At 40.4% G+C, this 18,548-nt stretch overlaps 1 protein-coding gene across 3 annotated transcripts in view; it reads right to left on the bottom strand.

The window, feature by feature from the left end:
- SMG7 (SMG7 nonsense mediated mRNA decay factor) overlaps window positions 1-18,548 on the bottom strand; it is a 145,864-nt gene that overhangs the window by 56,961 nt on the left and 70,355 nt on the right. For all 3 annotated transcript variants that reach the window (XR_012235341.1, XM_073593366.1, XM_073593367.1), the window contains exons 4-8: window positions 6,639-6,771; window positions 6,380-6,551; window positions 1,591-1,662; window positions 780-930; window positions 567-702 (exon numbers count right to left, since the gene is read on the bottom strand). Coding sequence is in view for 2 of the 3 variants with exons in the window: in XM_073593366.1 (XP_073449467.1) it covers window positions 567-702; window positions 780-930; window positions 1,591-1,662; window positions 6,380-6,551; window positions 6,639-6,771 (664 nt within the window). In the remaining variant the exon portion in view is untranslated. The remainder of the gene's footprint in view (window positions 1-566; window positions 703-779; window positions 931-1,590; window positions 1,663-6,379; window positions 6,552-6,638; window positions 6,772-18,548) is intronic.

The following is an 18,548-nucleotide window of genomic DNA, read 5'->3' as shown; positions in this document are numbered from 1 at the left end:
AGGCCAATTTTCAGCTTTCAGTGCTGTCGCACTTTGAATGACATGTGCAGTCATGAAGCACTGTGCCCATATGAAATTTATCATTATTTTTAGACAGATAGAGCTTTCTTTTGGTGATATTTAATTACCACTGGGGTTTTTGTTTGCTTAAAGTAAAAAAACCAAAAAAAAAAAAAAAAAATGTTTTTCTTAGTTTTTTGTAAATTGGTAATTTTTTTTAAAAAGGTAGTTTTTTGTAAATAAGTATTTTTTCTCCTTCACTGATGTGCGCTGATGAGGCTGCACTGATGACATGGCACTGATGAGGAGGTGGAAAATGGTTAAATTAAACAATGCCAGGGCTCAGCAGCTCACTGCTGCTATTCAATAAAGAATATCACATATTTACATATATAAATATGACATAGGTGTTTGTAAATGCATTCAGTTTAATTAAAGAGAAAGACTACAAAAATACCAGTTTTCAGAATGCATGCTTTCAGAAATTGTCAAAACCATGCATTACTCTTGAAACCTTGCTGAATAATTTCTTCTGATGACCACTTACAGCCTTACTTGCTACTCACCTTGAACTGCTCCTCCAGCTGCTCTCGCAAAGGGCTCACTTTGTCCAGATTCTTTGTTAAATATACATGTCCATGGAATTTGATGAAGGCCTTGATAAAATCAGAGACACCCCAGCGTTTCTTCACCTCTTCACGACTGGAAACAATCAAGGAATGAAAATGAGCACAGTGAAAACAGAGTAACAGAAAACTATGGGCAATTTAAAAATATACCTTTCTAAAGCTTTAGAAAGTGCCTTCTGCAGGTTGGTGGAAGCCGCTGGGAAAGGAAATTTAACAGCGATGCTGCGGCAGTAGTAAAAAATAGTGGTCAGATGATCCCCCTTTGAGGAGGCCAAAATGGCCAGCTGATTATACGGCTGACCTGTAGATTGGAAAAAAAAGTCCTGTTACAGAAAGAGAAAAGGTTTGTCTGAAAACAAAGGTGACAACTATAGCATGTAGATATTTCCACTTGTAAACTGAAAAAGGAAAACCCAGAGGATATAGAGGATGAAAACATTTCAACCTGGGCACCAGGTAGAATAAACTGGCCATAAAAATATATCAGAAAACAGTTGCTTCTGATATTCACATAGAAATCTGTAAAATGCAACTTTATCGCTGTCTGCTGCATCATCAAAATTAACCTTTTAAAGGGTTTGAATCTGACTAGTAACTGAAGTGAAGCAACTCTAAAATTACAGACACGATGACACATCATGTTTATCTGAGGAAAAAAATGGGATTTTCCAAATCAGTGACAAAGTGAGTTATCTGGAACAATACAGCCTTGTCTGCATAAGAAACTGAAAACCACCACAGATAAGCTGAAAGCCATTTCCCAACCTCATTTTCCGCTTGCACTGGAGTGCAGTGTCTCTAAACCCATAAAATATGGCAGCTTTTGCTCTATTTTACAAGACCTGTTAAGTTTATAAAACAGCAAAATTATCAATGTTACATGTGGAATAAAAATAAATGATACAAAAGATCGTTTGAAATGATTGCAAGAGCCAAAATCAAGCGATGATTCTCTACTCACCATTGGAGGGGACAAGTTGAGCAGCATGTCTATAATATGATTCAGCCTGGCTTGTCTGGTTCCTATAGCGAGCTGGAAAAGAAACCATTATATTAAAATTGACTTCAGACAAAATTTGACACAAATCTAAAATTGGCATGTCTTACTGGAGTTTTCACAGCTGCATGCGGTCCTCCTATCCTCTCTGGCACTGAGCTGGTTCTATGAATTTCAACTAAACAAGGCCCTAGAGGTTCATTCATTGACAGGTTTCGCTTCCTTACATAATTTTTCATCTCAATACTCCAGGAAAGGTCTTATGGTCCCTTTCTCTGGGAAATGTGTGTTGCAATTTTTACTATATTATTTAGAGAAGTGCTAATATCTTCTGGAATGAAGTACATCTCTTAATTAACATTCGGCCCTACGAAAATGTATCTTACCCAATTCAGTCCAGTAATCTCATTTGAGTTTGACATGCCTGTACTAGATAGTGAGGGCTAGCTCAGGGGAACAATCCTAAAACCAGTACCTTTAAAGCCCAGCTTTGGGCTCCAGGCTAGCTCCTCTTTCCCAAAAGTTTTTTTTTTTTTCTGGATAGTCACGTGAATGTTGGGCCCTTGTCTGTCTTCACCTGGTGGTGGGCCATCTTGGATGATGCAGAGCGTAGCAGATATGACATACAGTTGTGCTCATAAGTTTACACACCCTGGCAGAATTTATGATTTCTTGGGCATTTTTCAGAGAATATGAATGATAACACAAAACCTTTTTTCACCCATGGTTAGTGTTTGGCTGAAGCCATTTATTATCAATCAATTGTTTTTACTCTTTAAATCATGACAACAGAATTCTAGCCAAATGACCCTGATCAAAAAAGTTTACATACCCCAGTTCTTAATACCGTGTATTGCCCCCTTTGACATCAATGACAGCTTGAAGTCTTTTGTGGTATTTGTGGATGAGGCTCTTTATCTTCTCAGATGGTAAAGCTGTCCATTCCTCTTGGCAAAAAGCCTCCAGTTCCTGTAAATTCTTGGGCTGTCTTGCATGAACAGCATGTTTGAGATCTCCCCAGAGTGGCTCAATGATACTGAGGTCAGCAGACTGATGGCCACTCCAGAACCTTCACTTTATTCTGCTGTAGCCAATGGCAGGTCAACTTGGCCTTGTGTTTTGGATCATTGTCATGTTGGAATGTCCAAGTATGTCCCATGAGCGGCTTCCTGGCTGATGAATGCAAATGTTCCTCCAGTATATTTCTGTTAACCTACTGCATTCATCTTGCCATCAATTTTGACCAAATTTTCTGTGCCTTTGTAGCTCATAGTTTCACTTCTGTGTTTCAGAAGGAATGGTGTACCTTTCACCATAGGCCTTGTTGACTCCTCCCCAAATGCAGAGTTTATGGTTGTGGCCAAAAAGCTCAATTTTGGTCTCATCACTCCAAATGACTTTGTGCCAGGAGGTTGGGGCTTGTCTTTCTGCTGTTTGGAGTATTGTAAGTGGGATACATTGTGGCATTTGTGTAGCAATGGCTTTTTTCTGGCGACTTGACCTTTCACCCCATCTTTCTTTAAGTGCCTCCTTATTGTGCATCTTGAAACAGCCACATTACGTTTTCAGAGTCCTGCATTTCATCTGAAGTTATTTGTGGGTTTTTCTTTGCATCCCGAACAATTTTCCTGGCAGTTGTGGCTGAAATTTTAGTTAGTCTACCTAAGTGTGGTTTGGTTTCAACAGAACCCCTCAATTTCCACTTCTTGATTAGAGTTTGAACACTACACTGTTGATTGGCATTCTGAATTTCTTGGATATCTTTTTATATCCCTTTCCTGTTTTATACAGTTCAACTACCTTTTCCCGCAGATCCTTTGACAATTCTTTTGCTTTCCCCATGACTCAGAATCCAGAAAATGTTAGTGCAGCACTGGATGAAAGATGCAAGGGTCTGTCAGGAGTCCAGAAACTCCTTGAATAAATATATATATATATATATATATATATATATATATATATATATATATATATATATATATATATATATATATACATATATACACACATACACATACATATACACATACACACACACACACACACACACACACACACACACACACACTAATTACAAGCAAACAGATCACAGATGAGGATAGTTACCTTTAATAACCATTCAAACCCCTTTGTGTCAACTTGTGTGCATGTTAGTAAATAGGGAAATAACTGCGCTAAACCAAAAAATATCAAAAAAATAAAGCTGCTATCACCCAAAGTCCAGATTAATGCATAAACAATTAGTGTAGCGCTAAATGATAAAATACCTCTATATGCAACAAAATCACTAATGTAAGGTGATAATGTAATACCCACTAAAAGGTACACGTGCAAAAGTGCTGGCATGAAACAAATCACAAACGATGAACAAAAATAAAATTGTACACAAAAAAATTGTATGCACTGGAATGCATAAAAGGAAAAAGTTCACTGTGAAACAATAAAACACGTGATGTGCATGTCCAAAATATAAACACCAAAATTCCAAAAAGTGCCAACAGTGAAAGAATCCACTTCCAAAGATGATGGATAGCTGAGATTTCAAAAAGAATGACTCAAATACATGTGGAAACTTCAAAAAAGTGTTGTCAAATGGAAAAGATGGAATACTCTTACCAGATGTGGTGGACACACATACACATTCCTATCGCTCTAGTGAGATGAAGATGGAGAGGTCAGACAAGACCAAACGATAGATCCCTGGACTCCTAAACCATACGACCAGGTAATGTCAATGAGCCAGCCGGTGGGTTAAGAGGATAGCTACGGGGGTGGACGTTCTTAACAGGAGCCATACATGGGGAAAAAAAAAAAATGTCAAGAGTGGCCCCCAATGGTGCAGGTCAATCATAATCTTAATAAATCGTATTGATTAACCTGCACCATTGGGAGACACTTTTTTTTACATTTTTCCCATATGTGGCTCCTGTTGAGAACGTCCACCCCCGTGGCTATCCTCTGGATTAACCCACCGGCTGGCTCATTGACATTACCTGGTCGTATGGTTTCCGAGTCCAGGGATCTATCGTTTGGTCTTGTTCGACCTCTCCATCTTCATCCCACTAGAGCGCTAGGAATCAGCACTCAGAGCCCATCTGACTCACTGCCATATGGTATGTGTGTCCACCACATCTGGTAAGAGTATTCCATCTTTTCCATTTGACAACAGGTTTTTTAAGTTTCCACATGTATTTGAGTCATTCTATTTGAAATCTCAGCTATCCATCATCTTTGGAAGTGGATCCATTCACTGTTGGCACTTTTTGGAATTTTGGTGTTTATATTTTGGACATGCACATCTTGTGTTTTATTGTTTCACAGTGAACTTTTTCCTTTTATGCATTCCAGTGCATACATTTTTTATGTGTACAATTTTATTTTTGTTCATGGTTTGTGATTTGTTTCATGCCAGCACTTTTACACATGTACCTTGAGCTGGTGTTATATTATCACCTTAAATTAGCGATTTTGTTGCATATAGAGGTATTTCATCATTTAGCGCTACACTAATTGTTTATACATTAATCTGGACTTTGTGTGCATGTTATCAGGCCAAAATGACCAGCGTATGTAAATGTTTGATCAGGGTTATTTGGGTAGTTTCTGTTGTCATTATGATTTAAAAAGAGTAAACACAATTGATAATAAATGGCTTCATCCAAACACTAACCACGAGTGAAAGAAATGTTTTTGTGTTATTCATATTCTCTGAAAAATGGCCAAGAAATCATAACTTCTGCCAGGGTATGTAAACTTATGAGCACAACTGTAAGTGCCACTCTGTCAATACACTGAGAAAAGGGTGCCATGCTCAGGGGGCAGAGACATGATCTCCTGCACTTACAATCTTTCCTTAGTCTTCTGGAATGAGCAACACTGGGTATCATTCAACCCAGCAGATTGAGAACATTTTGTGGTCAAAAGAGAGGTACTGCTATAGATTGAACAATATTGCAGCAAAAGCCTGACTTCAACAATTTGGGTCACTAAGACGGGATAAGGGCGCAGAAAGCGAGGACTGAAATCTGAATGGCACATCTGCATACTTATGACGGTTCCCAATAACCCAAGTGGGTTGAAACGACTGGGTTAGCATTTTCAGAACAGGCGTTGAGCAAGGTCAGTCTACATAGCTTCCCTTAGCAAATCCATCTTTATCCACTTGTCTACCAAGGTGCATTTATAAAAAATAGCATGGTAGATAAGTGCTTAAATCAAGCTCACAGCTGCTGAGGCTGCGAGCTGGATGTCGGCTTTAAGAACTGACAAAGAGTTTTCCGTTAAAAGTGAACTGAGCAGCTCTAGATCTGGCCAATCACTTTTATGATGCTAACATTCTCAAGGGCCTCTGCTTTCAGAAAATATACAGTCATTTTTAGCAAACAATGCAGATTTTAAAAATTACCCCAGTAGACATGTGGTTTAAAATAAGCCAGAAACAGCAAAAAGATACAAACTGTTCTGCATGCAAACTGAGCTGATGAAGCAGTGAGCTGCAATATGAACTGTTGGAAAATTATAAGTAGATACACATAAACGTGTTTGGTGCCATGGATGATCAGTACAGTATATTTGTAAATCCTGGACTAACCAATAGGCTAGAACAAGATGACGTACCACAAAGTGGGAGGAAAAGAACAAAAAAATAAAAATAAATTGTAGAGTAAATATTACTTATGGAAAATATGAATTTGGATGGCAATTCGGAGTTTCTAAAAATACCCACTTATGACCCATTTCCTGAAAGTCTTACCAATGTCTCCAAGGTGTACCAGGCAGTGCTGGCAAATATAAGCGCAAGAACTGGACTGAGGCTTCACCACCGTCCCACAGTGCATCTGCTTATTGCTGATGATCCCTAGCTGGGAGGACTTGACACGGCATGGCAAATCCACATTAAACACAGTGCATAATTCCTGCAAAAGCTTTAAGAGAAGAGAATGTGTAAGTAAGACATCCATATAATTTACAAGGGTAAAAAGGGTAATCTAAAAGCAGAGTTTACAGCTTACCTGTGTATAAAATCCACTAGCTGCCTCCAGGAACAGTGAAAGATTGGCCTGCACTTCGCTACGGTTTGGGTTAGCTCGGTTTTTGGCCTGTCCTTGCAGTGTTGTAATCTGATTTTTGAAGGCATGATTCCAACTGTGGGCAGAATATAGAGTTGTAGATTTGCAATAGACCAGAAAAAAAAATTAAACAAAAACATTAAAAAAAAATTATACAAAATGATGCTCTGGAGTGCATCTCAAATCAACATTAAATTATATATACACAAATGAACGCTAAACATTTGCTAGTCTTTAGATATTAGATAACTTATGAGGCAAAAGGTTACCCCAGCAAGTTTAACAACATTTGTGGAAAATGGACCAATTGTATTAACTCATGTAAACCATCAGACCTTGCTGTGATATTCTTGCTCCCTTGATAATAATTCTTGCACCTTAGTAATAAAAATCCATTCACATAGCCATACCTTTTATGCCTTGAAGAAAAATACAGACTGAACACTTGTACCATTTACATGCCATAAATTTTGACTTGCCAGTAAATTCTGTATCTTGTAGTACGGTAAAGGAGACAAGACAACAAGTCAGACTGTTGTTTATATGGCACCACCTTCAGATTATTTGACACTGGCAAACATCTTGCTGGGAATAGCCCAAGTGCACCCACAATTGACTCAGCCCATGCTGTGGGAATCTAGTATTGTAGCAGGCAATAAGGAGAAACAGTAGGGACCCATGTCCTGTACTGTACTCCCACAAAGAGGAGTTTGTCTCCCATGGTTGAGATGCAGGATCTTTCATTCTATGAATAGTTCTAGATTGTAAGCTCTAATGAGCAGGGCCCTCTGATCCCTCCTGTATTGATTTGTATTGTAAGTGTACTGTCTGCCCTCATGTTGTAAAGCGCTGCGCAAACTGTTGGCGCTATATAAATCCTGTATATAATAATAATAATAATAATAATAATAATAGTGTAGGACCCACTGATAATGGGGTACTTTGATGCAGTAGTGGGCTTAGCACTATATGGCGTAACTATATGGTGTAACCAAATCCCCATATGTTTCAATATGTTCAGGTGTTTTAAATAGCCTTGCAGGATTTCTGGTCCAACATATTTTTATTAATTTTATACAAACAAAACACATATACATACATAAATTTGAAAAAGTCACAATACATATTTACCCTTTAATAATCATTAAAGTTATAATTATTAAATCAGTTGGCTTGCAGGATTTAAATGTCATTTTTGTATGTGTGCACTGTAATCTATTGTGTTCTGTTTGCGGTCTTATAGCAGCACCATCTTGAATGTAATGGCATTTTTAGGGTGTGCCCCCCCCCCCAACCCAAGTCTGTTTGCATACTGTACTCCAGGTTATGGAATTTACTGTCAGGTCAAAGTCCCATTACCTTAATCATGCAGTACAGGATAGCAGGTCACAGACCATGGGATGTTTAAGCAATAAACTAAGGGATGGGTAACAACATAGCAAACAGCTCCAGAAAAGAAAGGGTCAATGGGCCCTAAATACTCAGATAACCTCTTGAAGCACCTTGCAGCCGAAGCTTGCATCAGTGGAGGCCTGAACATCCACCTGGTAAAAACTTTGAAAAAAGTAAACCAGGTGACAGCCTTGCAAACCTGCAAAACAGATGTTACAAAACTCCAACTGGCAATACCCTCAACAGAACAAACACAGAGCTCTGTGTATTCATTCAAAACAAGTTAGAATAAAAACACTCACATAAAAATGGTAAAAAGAACGGCTCATACAGTACATATTCATTTTCCATAGTATCACAGCGCCTTTGGTGGTTCCAACATTCACTTGCACGCTTCCTCTATCCAAACAGATTACTGGCCTGGTGTGATGACATCACAGCTAAGAGAAACCCTGCCTTACGGCCTGGGATGGACTTCTACACTGAAAGTGAAAATTTGTTTGCACAAAGAGTGTGTTGATTTCGATGCATATAAAAGATTTATGATCGCCTTAATGTGTATATATACACTCACCTTTGAGGGGAGTCATTTATTTTTGCAAGCAAGCGCTATACTTTGTTTGATTTTGAATGTGGGGTGATACACATCTGTGTTATTTCATGTGTATATTTAGCGGATTTAAAAACCTATCAATTGCGCAGATTTATATATTTTTTTAAATTGTTATAGTTAGGTTGAAAAAAGACACAAGTCCATCTAGTTTGACAAATAAAGGAGGAAAAAAAAAAAATATACAATCCCATATACACAATCCTATACCCACAGTTGATCCAGAGGAAGGCAAAAAGCCCCAGCAAAGCATGATCCAGTTTGCTACCACAGGGGAAAAAAATTCCTTCCCGATTCCCCTGGCAGGCAATCTGATAATCCCTGGATCAACTTTACCTATAAATGTTAGTACCCCAGTTATATTATGTATATTTAGGAAATAATCCAGGCCTTTTTTTTTAATGCAATCTACCGAGCTGGCCAGAACCAGCTCGCGGGAGTCTATTCCACATTTTCAAAGCACTTACTGTGAAGAAGCCATATTTGGAGATGAAATCTCTTTTCTTCTAGATGTAAAAAGTCCCCCCTTGACCTCTGTGAGGACCTTCAAGCCCAAAACTGAACTGCAAATTCCAGATGAGGTCTTACTAATGATATGTACCAGGGCAAAATTATATCTCTCTCTCTGGAGTCCATACCTCTCTTAATACAAGAAAGGACTTTGCTCGCTTTGGAAACCGCAGCTTGGCATTGCATGCCATTAACTGCTTGCCGACCAGCCGCCGCAGTTTTACTGCGGCAAAATGTTACGGCTGGGCGAAACGGCGTTACCTTACGTCGATTTGACTTTTGGCCACTAGGGGCGCATGTGTGCCCAGAGCCGATGCGAGTGCCCGGCGGGCGCGATGACCGCCGGGCACCTGCAATCGCTCGTGACAGAGCGAGAACCGGGATGTGTGTGTGTGTGTGTGTGTGTGTGTATAAACATCCCGGTTCTTTCAGGGGAGAGGAGACAAATCGAGTGTTCATACTAAGTATGAACACCGATCTCTCTCTTCCCCTAGTCAGTCCCATCCCCCCTACAGATAGAACACACCTAGGGAACTAAGTTAACCCCTTGATCACCCCCTAGTGTTAACCCCTTCCCTGCCAGTGACATTATTACAGTAAACAGTGCATTTTTATAACACTGATCGCTATTGTCAATGGTCTCAAAAATGTGTCAAAAGTGTCCAGTTTGTCCGCTGCAGTATAGCAGTTACGATAAAGATCACAGATCGCTGCCATTACTAGAAAAAAAAATAAAAAAATAAAAATGCCATAAATATATCCCTATTTTGTAGATGCTATAACTTCTGCACAAACCAATCAATACGCGCTTATTGCGTTTTTTTTTTTACCAAAAATATGTAGAAGAATACATAAAGGGCTAAACTGAGGAAAAAATTTATTTTTTTTAAAAAAAAATGTGGAATATTTATCATAGCAAAAAGTAAAAGATTTTGTAATGATAATAAATAATAATCATTAAAAAAAACATTAAAAAAAAAAACAACACACGTGCAGAGGCGATCAAATACCACCAAAAGAAAGCTCTATTTGTGAGTAAAAAACGGACATGAATTTTGTTTGGTTACAGCAACGAAAGACTACGCAATTGTCAGTTAAAGCGATGCTGTACCGTATCGCAAAAATGGTCTGGTCATTGAGCATCCAAATCTTCTGGGGCTGAAGTAGTTAAGCTTATGATCTACCAAAATAACAAGTAGTACAGCGCCACAGAATGTGTGCTCAAATGAACAGCTGCTACTCCAATAAGAAAACAATTAGTGAACTGTGTAAAGTGATAAGAATAGCGCTAATACACACACAAAAGAACTTTACAATCTGAAATGGTGAATACTACAAATTATAACGTGTGCATATGTGTGTTTGAACCAACATTTGCATGTGTACAAATATGTGTGTTAAACCAATTCAATATGCCAAATCTATAAAGTGCTAGTGCATAGTATAAACTCTATGCAACATACTATAAAAGTTGCTGAGATAAAGTGCAGAAAAGATAAAAAAAAAAACAAAAAAAAACAAAAAGAAGTGCAACGATGAATATTAATAAAAAAAAAAAAAAATTAGCAAAAAATACGAAATATACCAAAATGAGTGAACAGCCATTCCTTATGCGATTATCACAAAAAGCACAAGTCACCAATATGTGAATCCTTCATCGCTCTCTCTCCATTGGACTCACCAGATGAATAATTGGATATATCAACTGTAGGAACACACTCTCCACAAATGGTAATCAATCACAGTTTTTCTAACAATTACAGCCCGTCATGGGAAAGAAAGAAAAAGGAAGGAGGCTTCCATAGTGTAAAAAATATCTCACATTTGAAGAGTGACTGCCCGACATTAGGGAGTAACATGCGCAGCTATGTATAGCTGTTAACCTTCAGACCTGTCATGGACTGCAAAGTGCTCTACGTCTGTTTCGTTGTGTGACATCTTCAAGGAGCAGCAGCATTGATAGCAACTTTATAGTATGTTGCATAGAGTTTATATTATGCACTAGCACTTTATAGATATTGCATATTGAATTGGTTTAACACACACATACAATAATATATATATATATATATATATATATATATATATATATATACACACACACACACTATAAAATTTGTAGTATTCACCATTTCAGATTGTAAAGTTTTTTGTGTGAGGATTAGCACTATACTTATCACTTTTCTATGATCTACCAAAACCCCCAGATTCTTCTGCACCATTGATTCCTCCAGTTGTACACCCCAATACCCTGTTTCCCCGAAAATAAGACCTAGCGTGATTGTCGGTGATGGCTGCAATATAAGCCCTACCCCCCCAAATAAGCCCTAGCAGGTCTTATTTTCAGGGTAGGGCTATTTTCGGGGAAAACGGGGTAGGGCTTATTTGGGGGAAACAGGGTATGTATGATGCATGCATATTCTTAGCCTCCAAGTGCATAACTTTACATTTAGCTACATTAAACCTCATTTGCCACTTAGTTGCCCAATTAAACAGAGCATTGAGATCGGCTTGTAAATTGGAGACATCCTGTAAGGACGTTATTCCACTGCGTAGCTTGGTATCATTTGCAAAGACTGAAATGGTACTTTTAATCCCAGACCCTATATCATTTATAAATGTATTAAAAAGGGGTTGTAAAGGTTCCTTTTTTAAAAAACAAAAAAATACAAACATGTTATACCCGTATTTATCGGCCTATAACACGCACTTTTTTCCCCTGAAAATCAGGGGAAAATCGTGGGTGCGTGTTATAGGCCGATCCCCGCCGATTTCTGTGTCATCGGAACGATCGCGGCAATTGCCGCGGTCGCCGCCGACATACACAGCCGTGGGTAGATTCAAAAATGGCGCCGAGACTGCAGGAAGCCGAGATACACATACTCGAGTGTTCTCGGCTTTTTCCTGACAAGGCTGCACTGACAAGGCTGCACTGACAAGGCTGCACTGGGGCAAGACTGCACTGGGGCAAGACTGCACTGGGGCAAGACTGCACTGGGGCAAGACTGCACTGGGGCAAGACTGCACTGGGGCAAGACTGCACTGGGGCAAGACTGCACTGGGGCAAGACTGCACTGGGGCAAGACTGCACTGGGGCAAGACTGCACTGGGGCAAGACTGCACTGGGGCAAGACTGCACTGGGGCAAGACTGCACTGACACTGAAAAGGCTGCAGATGGACAGATAAGGCTGCATTGATGGGCATTTTAATGTAAGTTTTTTTTTCCTTAAAATTCTCTCCTAAACTTGGGGTGCGTGTTATACGCCGGCGCGTGTTATACGCCGATAAATACGGTACTTACCTCCGCTGTGCAGTTGGTTTTGCACAGAGTGGCCCTGATCCTCCTCTTCTGAGGTCTCCTGGCTCCTCCTCTTCTTGTATGCCCCGGAGAAGCGCTCGGATTAAAGACATCCATGCGGGCACGCACCCGTGTTCTGCTGCGTCTGTTGACACAGACGGCAGGACTCGGCTCCGCCCCCTGCGTCATTGGATTTGATTGACAGCAGCGGGAGCCAATGACTGCAATGCTATCAATCTATCCAATCAGGACACGAGACACCGACAGGAGCTGGTGTGCCCATTCTCATTGCAGGAATTACGGGGCTCAGGGGCGCTGCTGCACCAAAGAAGGTTTTTCACCTTAATGCTTTTTTAGGGTGAAAAACGCTGAGGGTTTACAACCCTTTTAAAAAGTAAAGGTTCTCAACACAGAACATATGAGTACACCACAGATTACCTTAGACCATTCAGAGTAATTAACATTAACCACTACTCTCGGAATTCGGTCTTTTGCCCAGTTTTCTATCCATTTACAAATTGATCTTTCTAAGCCTGTAGGTTTTATATAACCAAGTGTAGCGCTAAAAAATGAGAAAGAAAATATTGCTATACCACATATAATAGCAAAATGAATTGTGAAAAGATAGTGTTTTGTATACTTTGTGAACATTCATACATATAGAACACTTATGTTATAAAGCCTTAGGGTCACCAAAAGTGATAACAGGATGTAAAAATGGCAATAAAGTCCAAAACTGAATGTGCAGATACGGTGAACATAAATTTTGCAATGGTGATAAATTCCAAAACATATACTCGTGAGAGATTTCTGTATGTAATCCAACATGTGCTGACAGACTCTTGTGCGAAACCGCCACCTAGGATGACTGGAGGCTTACCAGAAAGTTGGGACCCACCTAGCATACGCTATATGGGTCAAACAGGCTTGGATTGCTCACTGGCAATGAAGGTAGGGAACCAAGGGCTGGTGAATGGTGAAGTTGTAACGTTGCTATCCCAAAGAGGTCTTCTTCATATGGAAGCTCGGACACCAACGGACATTACCCACATGTAATGAAGGGGCTCATAGCGTAATTCCGTAAACCATAAAAAATTTATTAAAAGGAAAAACACTTACATTTCAGAATAAAAAGCGCTTGCAAGTAAAATGGCGGCATTTTACTGCCGCCATTTTACTTGCAAGCGCTTTTTATTCTGAAATGTAAGTGTTTTTCCTTTTAATAAATTTTTTATGGTTTACGGAATTACGCTATGAGCCCCTTCTTCATTACATGTGAGTAATGTCCGTTGGTGTCCGAGCTTCCATATGAAGAAGACCTCTTTGGGATAGCAACGTTACAACTTCACCATTCACCAGCCCTTGGTTCCCTACCTTCATTGCCAGTGAGCAATCCAAGCCTGTTTGACCCATATAGCGTATGCTAGGTGGGTCCCAACTTTCTGGTAAGCCTCCAGTCATCCTAGGTGGCGGTTTCGCACAAGGGTCTGTCAGCACATGTTGGATTACATACAGAAATCTCTCACGAGTATATGTTTTGGAATTTATCACCATTGCAAAATTTATGTTCACCTTATCTGCACATTCAGTTTTGGACTTTATTGCCATTTTTACATCCTGTTATCACTTTTGGTGACCCTAAGGCTTTATAACATAAGTGTTCTATATGTATGAATGTTCACAAAGTATACAAAACACTATCTTTTCACAATTCTTTTTTTTTTTTAATTGTTTATTTATATGCAGGACCAGGCCCAAATGGACCAACAGATTACAAAGTATCACGTTGATAATATATAAGTACAGATTAATCAGAGCAAATATACAATATACAATGTGGTTACTTTTTTCAGTAAAACTTACAGACATTACTAGGAATAACATTTTGGATACCGCTAAGTTTATGTACTCTTTTTTTTTTTTTTTTAAATACTCAGTTAGTTTAATGTTGAGTTATTGTCCACGGGCTTGGTCCTTTTTGCTTTAATAAAAGAACTAGGAAGAAGTATATATTAAAAGAATAAGATGGTAGTAAAGAGATGAAGGTAAGAAAGGAAAGAGGATAGGTAAGAGGAGTATGGGGAAGGAGATTGGAGGATTGGGAGGTTGGGAGGGGGTTAAAACCCCCGAGCATGGAGGGTCATGCGATCTTAATTTGTCATATATTTTGACAAATCAGCCTGAAAGATATCAGATGTGTGTTGTGAGTTTACATTTATGAAGCGTCTTCACTCCTTTTTAGGGCCTGTCCCTCTGCTGAGTATATGAACATAGTCCAAAGTTGCCAGGTCTTAGAGAATGTTTCTTCTCTATGTTGTGCCGTCAGAACGAGGTCTTCCATTGCCCTTATCTCCTCTACTTTCTCCAGCCACATATCAATGGTCGGTGGATGGGTAGATTTCCAGCGATCCGGAATACAGGCTTTTGCTGCGTCTAGTAGGTGGCGTACCACGGACTTTTTATAAATTCTGTCGGGGGTGTCTGTAGCGTGGAGCAAAAAGAATGCAGGGTCATTGGTTATAGTCCTGTCAGTAAATTTTTGTATTGTGTCACGTACTACTTCCCAGAAGTGTGCCAGTTTGGGACAAGACCAGAAAATGTGTAAAAGGGTTCCCTGTTCCCTCTGACATCGCCAGCACATATCTGATGCTGTAGGGAAAAGTTTATGCAGTAATGCTGGGGTTCTATACCATCGGGAAAGAATTTTGTAGTTTGTTTCTTGGATCTTTGCGCATATAGATGATTTATGTGTGAATCTAAGAATACGTTGTTTCTTTATGCTGTCAAAGCTACAATCTAAGTCTACTTCCCATTTCAATAGTCCCGGGGGAACAAAGTCTGTGGGGGGGGGGGGTATTTACTAGACTGTAAGTCAATGATAACGTGTGTGGTAAAGCTCCCGTCTCTGTAAGGAGAGTCTCCAGGGTCGTAAGAGTTCGATTGTTTTCCGCAGGGGGTGGTGGGATAGTCCCGAGGAAGTGTCGTAGCTGGAGTGTTCGAATAAAATCTAGACGGTATATGCCACTTAGGTCTGAGAGTTCTTTATGCGTTCTCCATCGCCCCTCTACGCTATAGTGGGATGCTAGGTGTAGTCCCGCCTCCCCAAGTTTCCGGAAGATGCCATCTTCTAATCCTGGTCTGAACAAAGGGTTACCTATTACGGGATATAAAAGGAGAGTTTGTGGACGTGAGAGTCGTCTGGGAAATTATTTGTGAGCAAATTCGTATTGTATTGCCTATCAGTGGATGGCGTCTAAGGTCTGTAGGTATATTCTGATAACACCAAGGAGTGCCCCCTAGTGGTATAGCGGTGTGGGATTGCTCAATATGAGTCCATAATTTGGTCTCTTGGTGACGGCACCAATCTATTAGTCTTCCTAGATGTACCGCATAATAGTATGTACGTATGTTTGGTAACGCAAGACCCCCATCCTTTTTGGGAAGTACTAGTAGTTTGTTAGAAAGTCTTGGTCTTTTTTTTGCCCAGACGAAGTCTGTAAAGGCTGATTGTACCTGCTTAAAAAAGGTAGAGGGAATGTGTATGGGGAGGGCCTGCATTAAATATAGGATTTTTGGTAGTATGGACATCTTCAAAATGTTACATCTGCCCAACCAGGAGTGAAGACCGGTTTGCCAGTTGGTCAGGAGCGATTTAATTTTTGTTAATAGTGGGGGGAAATTTAGTTCATATACCTGGGATAATGATGAAGGGATCAGTGTACCCATATATTTTAAGGCCCTATTTGTCCACTTCAGCTTGAAACTGGATTGTAGGTGTAGCAGTTGTGTAGGTGGAATCCCCACCCCCATCGCTTCTGATTTCGCGAAGTTAATTTTTAGGTGAGAAAGGGCGCCATATATAGTGAATTCTTTTAGTAGGTTTGGGAGTGAGATTACCGGGTTTGATAATGAAAACATCAAATCATCCGCATAGGCAGATACCTTATGTTGGGTCTGGTTAGTGAGTATCCCAGTTATGTCTGGGTTATGTCTTACGTGGCACAAGAAGGGCTCTAGTGAGAGGGCAAAGAGTAGTGGTGACAGTGGGCAACCCTGTCGCGTGCCGTTCGTAATTGCGAATGTGTTTGAAGTTACCCCGTTAACCCTGACCTTTGCTGACGGTGTGGTATAAATGGCTGAGATCCAATTCAGCATAGTGCTTCCCAGGCCTATATGTTTTAGAGTGGCAAACATAAATGACCAGTTTACCCGGTCGAATGCCTTCTCGGCATCTGTACTAAGGAAGACCGTCGGTGTGTTAGTTATGATGGCTTTATTGAGTAGGTTCAAGACCTTTGTAGTATTATCCCGGGCTTCCCTAGATGGTACGAAGCCTACTTGGTCAAGATGTATTAAGCTAGGTATCTGCTGTTGTATTCTGGTGGCTAATATCTTAGTGAACAGTTTTAGGTCTGTGTTTAAGAGAGATATTGGGCGGTAACTCCCGCACTGCGTCGGGTCCTTACCTTCTTTGGGGATCACTGCTATTTGGGCCTGTAGTGTGTCGTGGTGTAGCGTCTTGCCCCTGCCTAAGTCGTTGAAGAGTTTAAGCATGTGTTGTCCTAATGACGGGAGTAGAGTCTTGTAGTATTGAATAGTCAGACCATCTGGTCCTGGGGATTTTCCTTTTTTAGCATTTTTTATCGCCAGTTGTATTTCTGGTAACGTTATAGGTTCGTCCAGAAGGTCTCGTGTCGGGGACGGTAGGGTATTCATATGGGACTTCTTTATATAGTCCATTATGTGTTCCTTAGAGGTTGTCGTCGTTTGTAGGTTGTATAATGTCTCATAATAATACATAAATTCCTGTGTGATCTGCTGGGGTATAGTCTTCTTCTGTCCCTGGGGGCTGTGTATGTGTGGAATGTATGTCGCCGCTTTCTGTGCTTTCAGTGATTGGGCGAGTAATCTACTGCATTTGTTGCCCGATTCGTAAATTCTCTTACGGGAAATTTGGAGTGCCGCTTTCGCCTTATATTGCAGGAGGTCTGTGATCTGTGTGCGTACTATGTCTAATTCATTTCCTAGCGCTCTGGACGGTGTCAGCTTGTGGTCTGTTTCCAGGCTGCGTAGCTTAGTTAAAAGTGTTGTTAGTTGTGCAGTTCTTTGTTTTTTCAACCGCGCTCCATGCTTTATAAGCACCCCGCGGATCACTGCTTTGTGTGCTTCCCAAATCAAGCCCCCGTCTACTTCGTCTGAGGTGTTAGTCTGGAAATACTGTGTTATTTCTTTAGTCATGTCCGCGACTATCTCTGAATTTTGTAAGAGGCTTTCATTAAGTCTCCACGGGCTTCTTTGTCCCCTAAAGTAGTCGGCTAGAGCGTATTGCATTGAAACTGGAGCGTGGTCTGACCATGTGATAGAACCAATTGCCGAGCCTTTGACCGCGTGTAATTGATTTTGAGGTATTAAGAAGAAATCAATGCGTGAATACGTTTGATGAGGTCGGGAAAAAAAGGAGTAATCCCTCTCACCCGGGTGGAAGAGACGCCAAACATCCACCAGTTGTAGTGCATGGAGCGCGGTATGTATCCTCTTGCGTGTACCTCTGGTAACTGATGAGGACCCTGAAGAAGTGTCCTCTACGGGAAGTAGGGGGGTGTTAAAGTCCCCTCCAATGATGAGTTGGCCCTCGGTGAATTTTTGGAGCGCGTCTAATTGTCTCTGCACGAAAGAGTCCTGTTGGATGTTTGGGGCATAGAAATTGGCGATGGTCACCTTAGCTCCACCTATGGAGCCCTTTAAAAACAGGAACCTCCCCATCTTGTCTGTCTTTGTGTCTGTCAAAGTCCACGGTACCTTAGCTGAAATCTGAATGGACACCCCCCTGGATTTGGCTGCTGAATGGGTAGAATGGTATACTATTGGGTAGTGTCTATTTTTAAGTATCGGTAGTTTGTCGTCTTTAAAGTGTGTCTCCTGTAGCAACACAATGTCTGCTTTCAGTCGTTTCATGTCATTTAATAACATCCGTCTCTTTTCAGGGACGTTAAGTCCTTTCACATTAAGAGTGATCACATTTAGGGTCTCCATGCTCGTGGG

Source organism: Aquarana catesbeiana, linkage group LG07 (assembly GCF_042186555.1).
Source record: "Aquarana catesbeiana isolate 2022-GZ linkage group LG07, ASM4218655v1, whole genome shotgun sequence".
Lineage (NCBI taxonomy): Eukaryota > Metazoa > Chordata > Amphibia > Anura > Ranidae > Aquarana > Aquarana catesbeiana.
The sequence above is the reverse complement of the archived record's forward strand: the minus strand, read 5'-3'. Positions and strand labels throughout refer to the sequence as shown.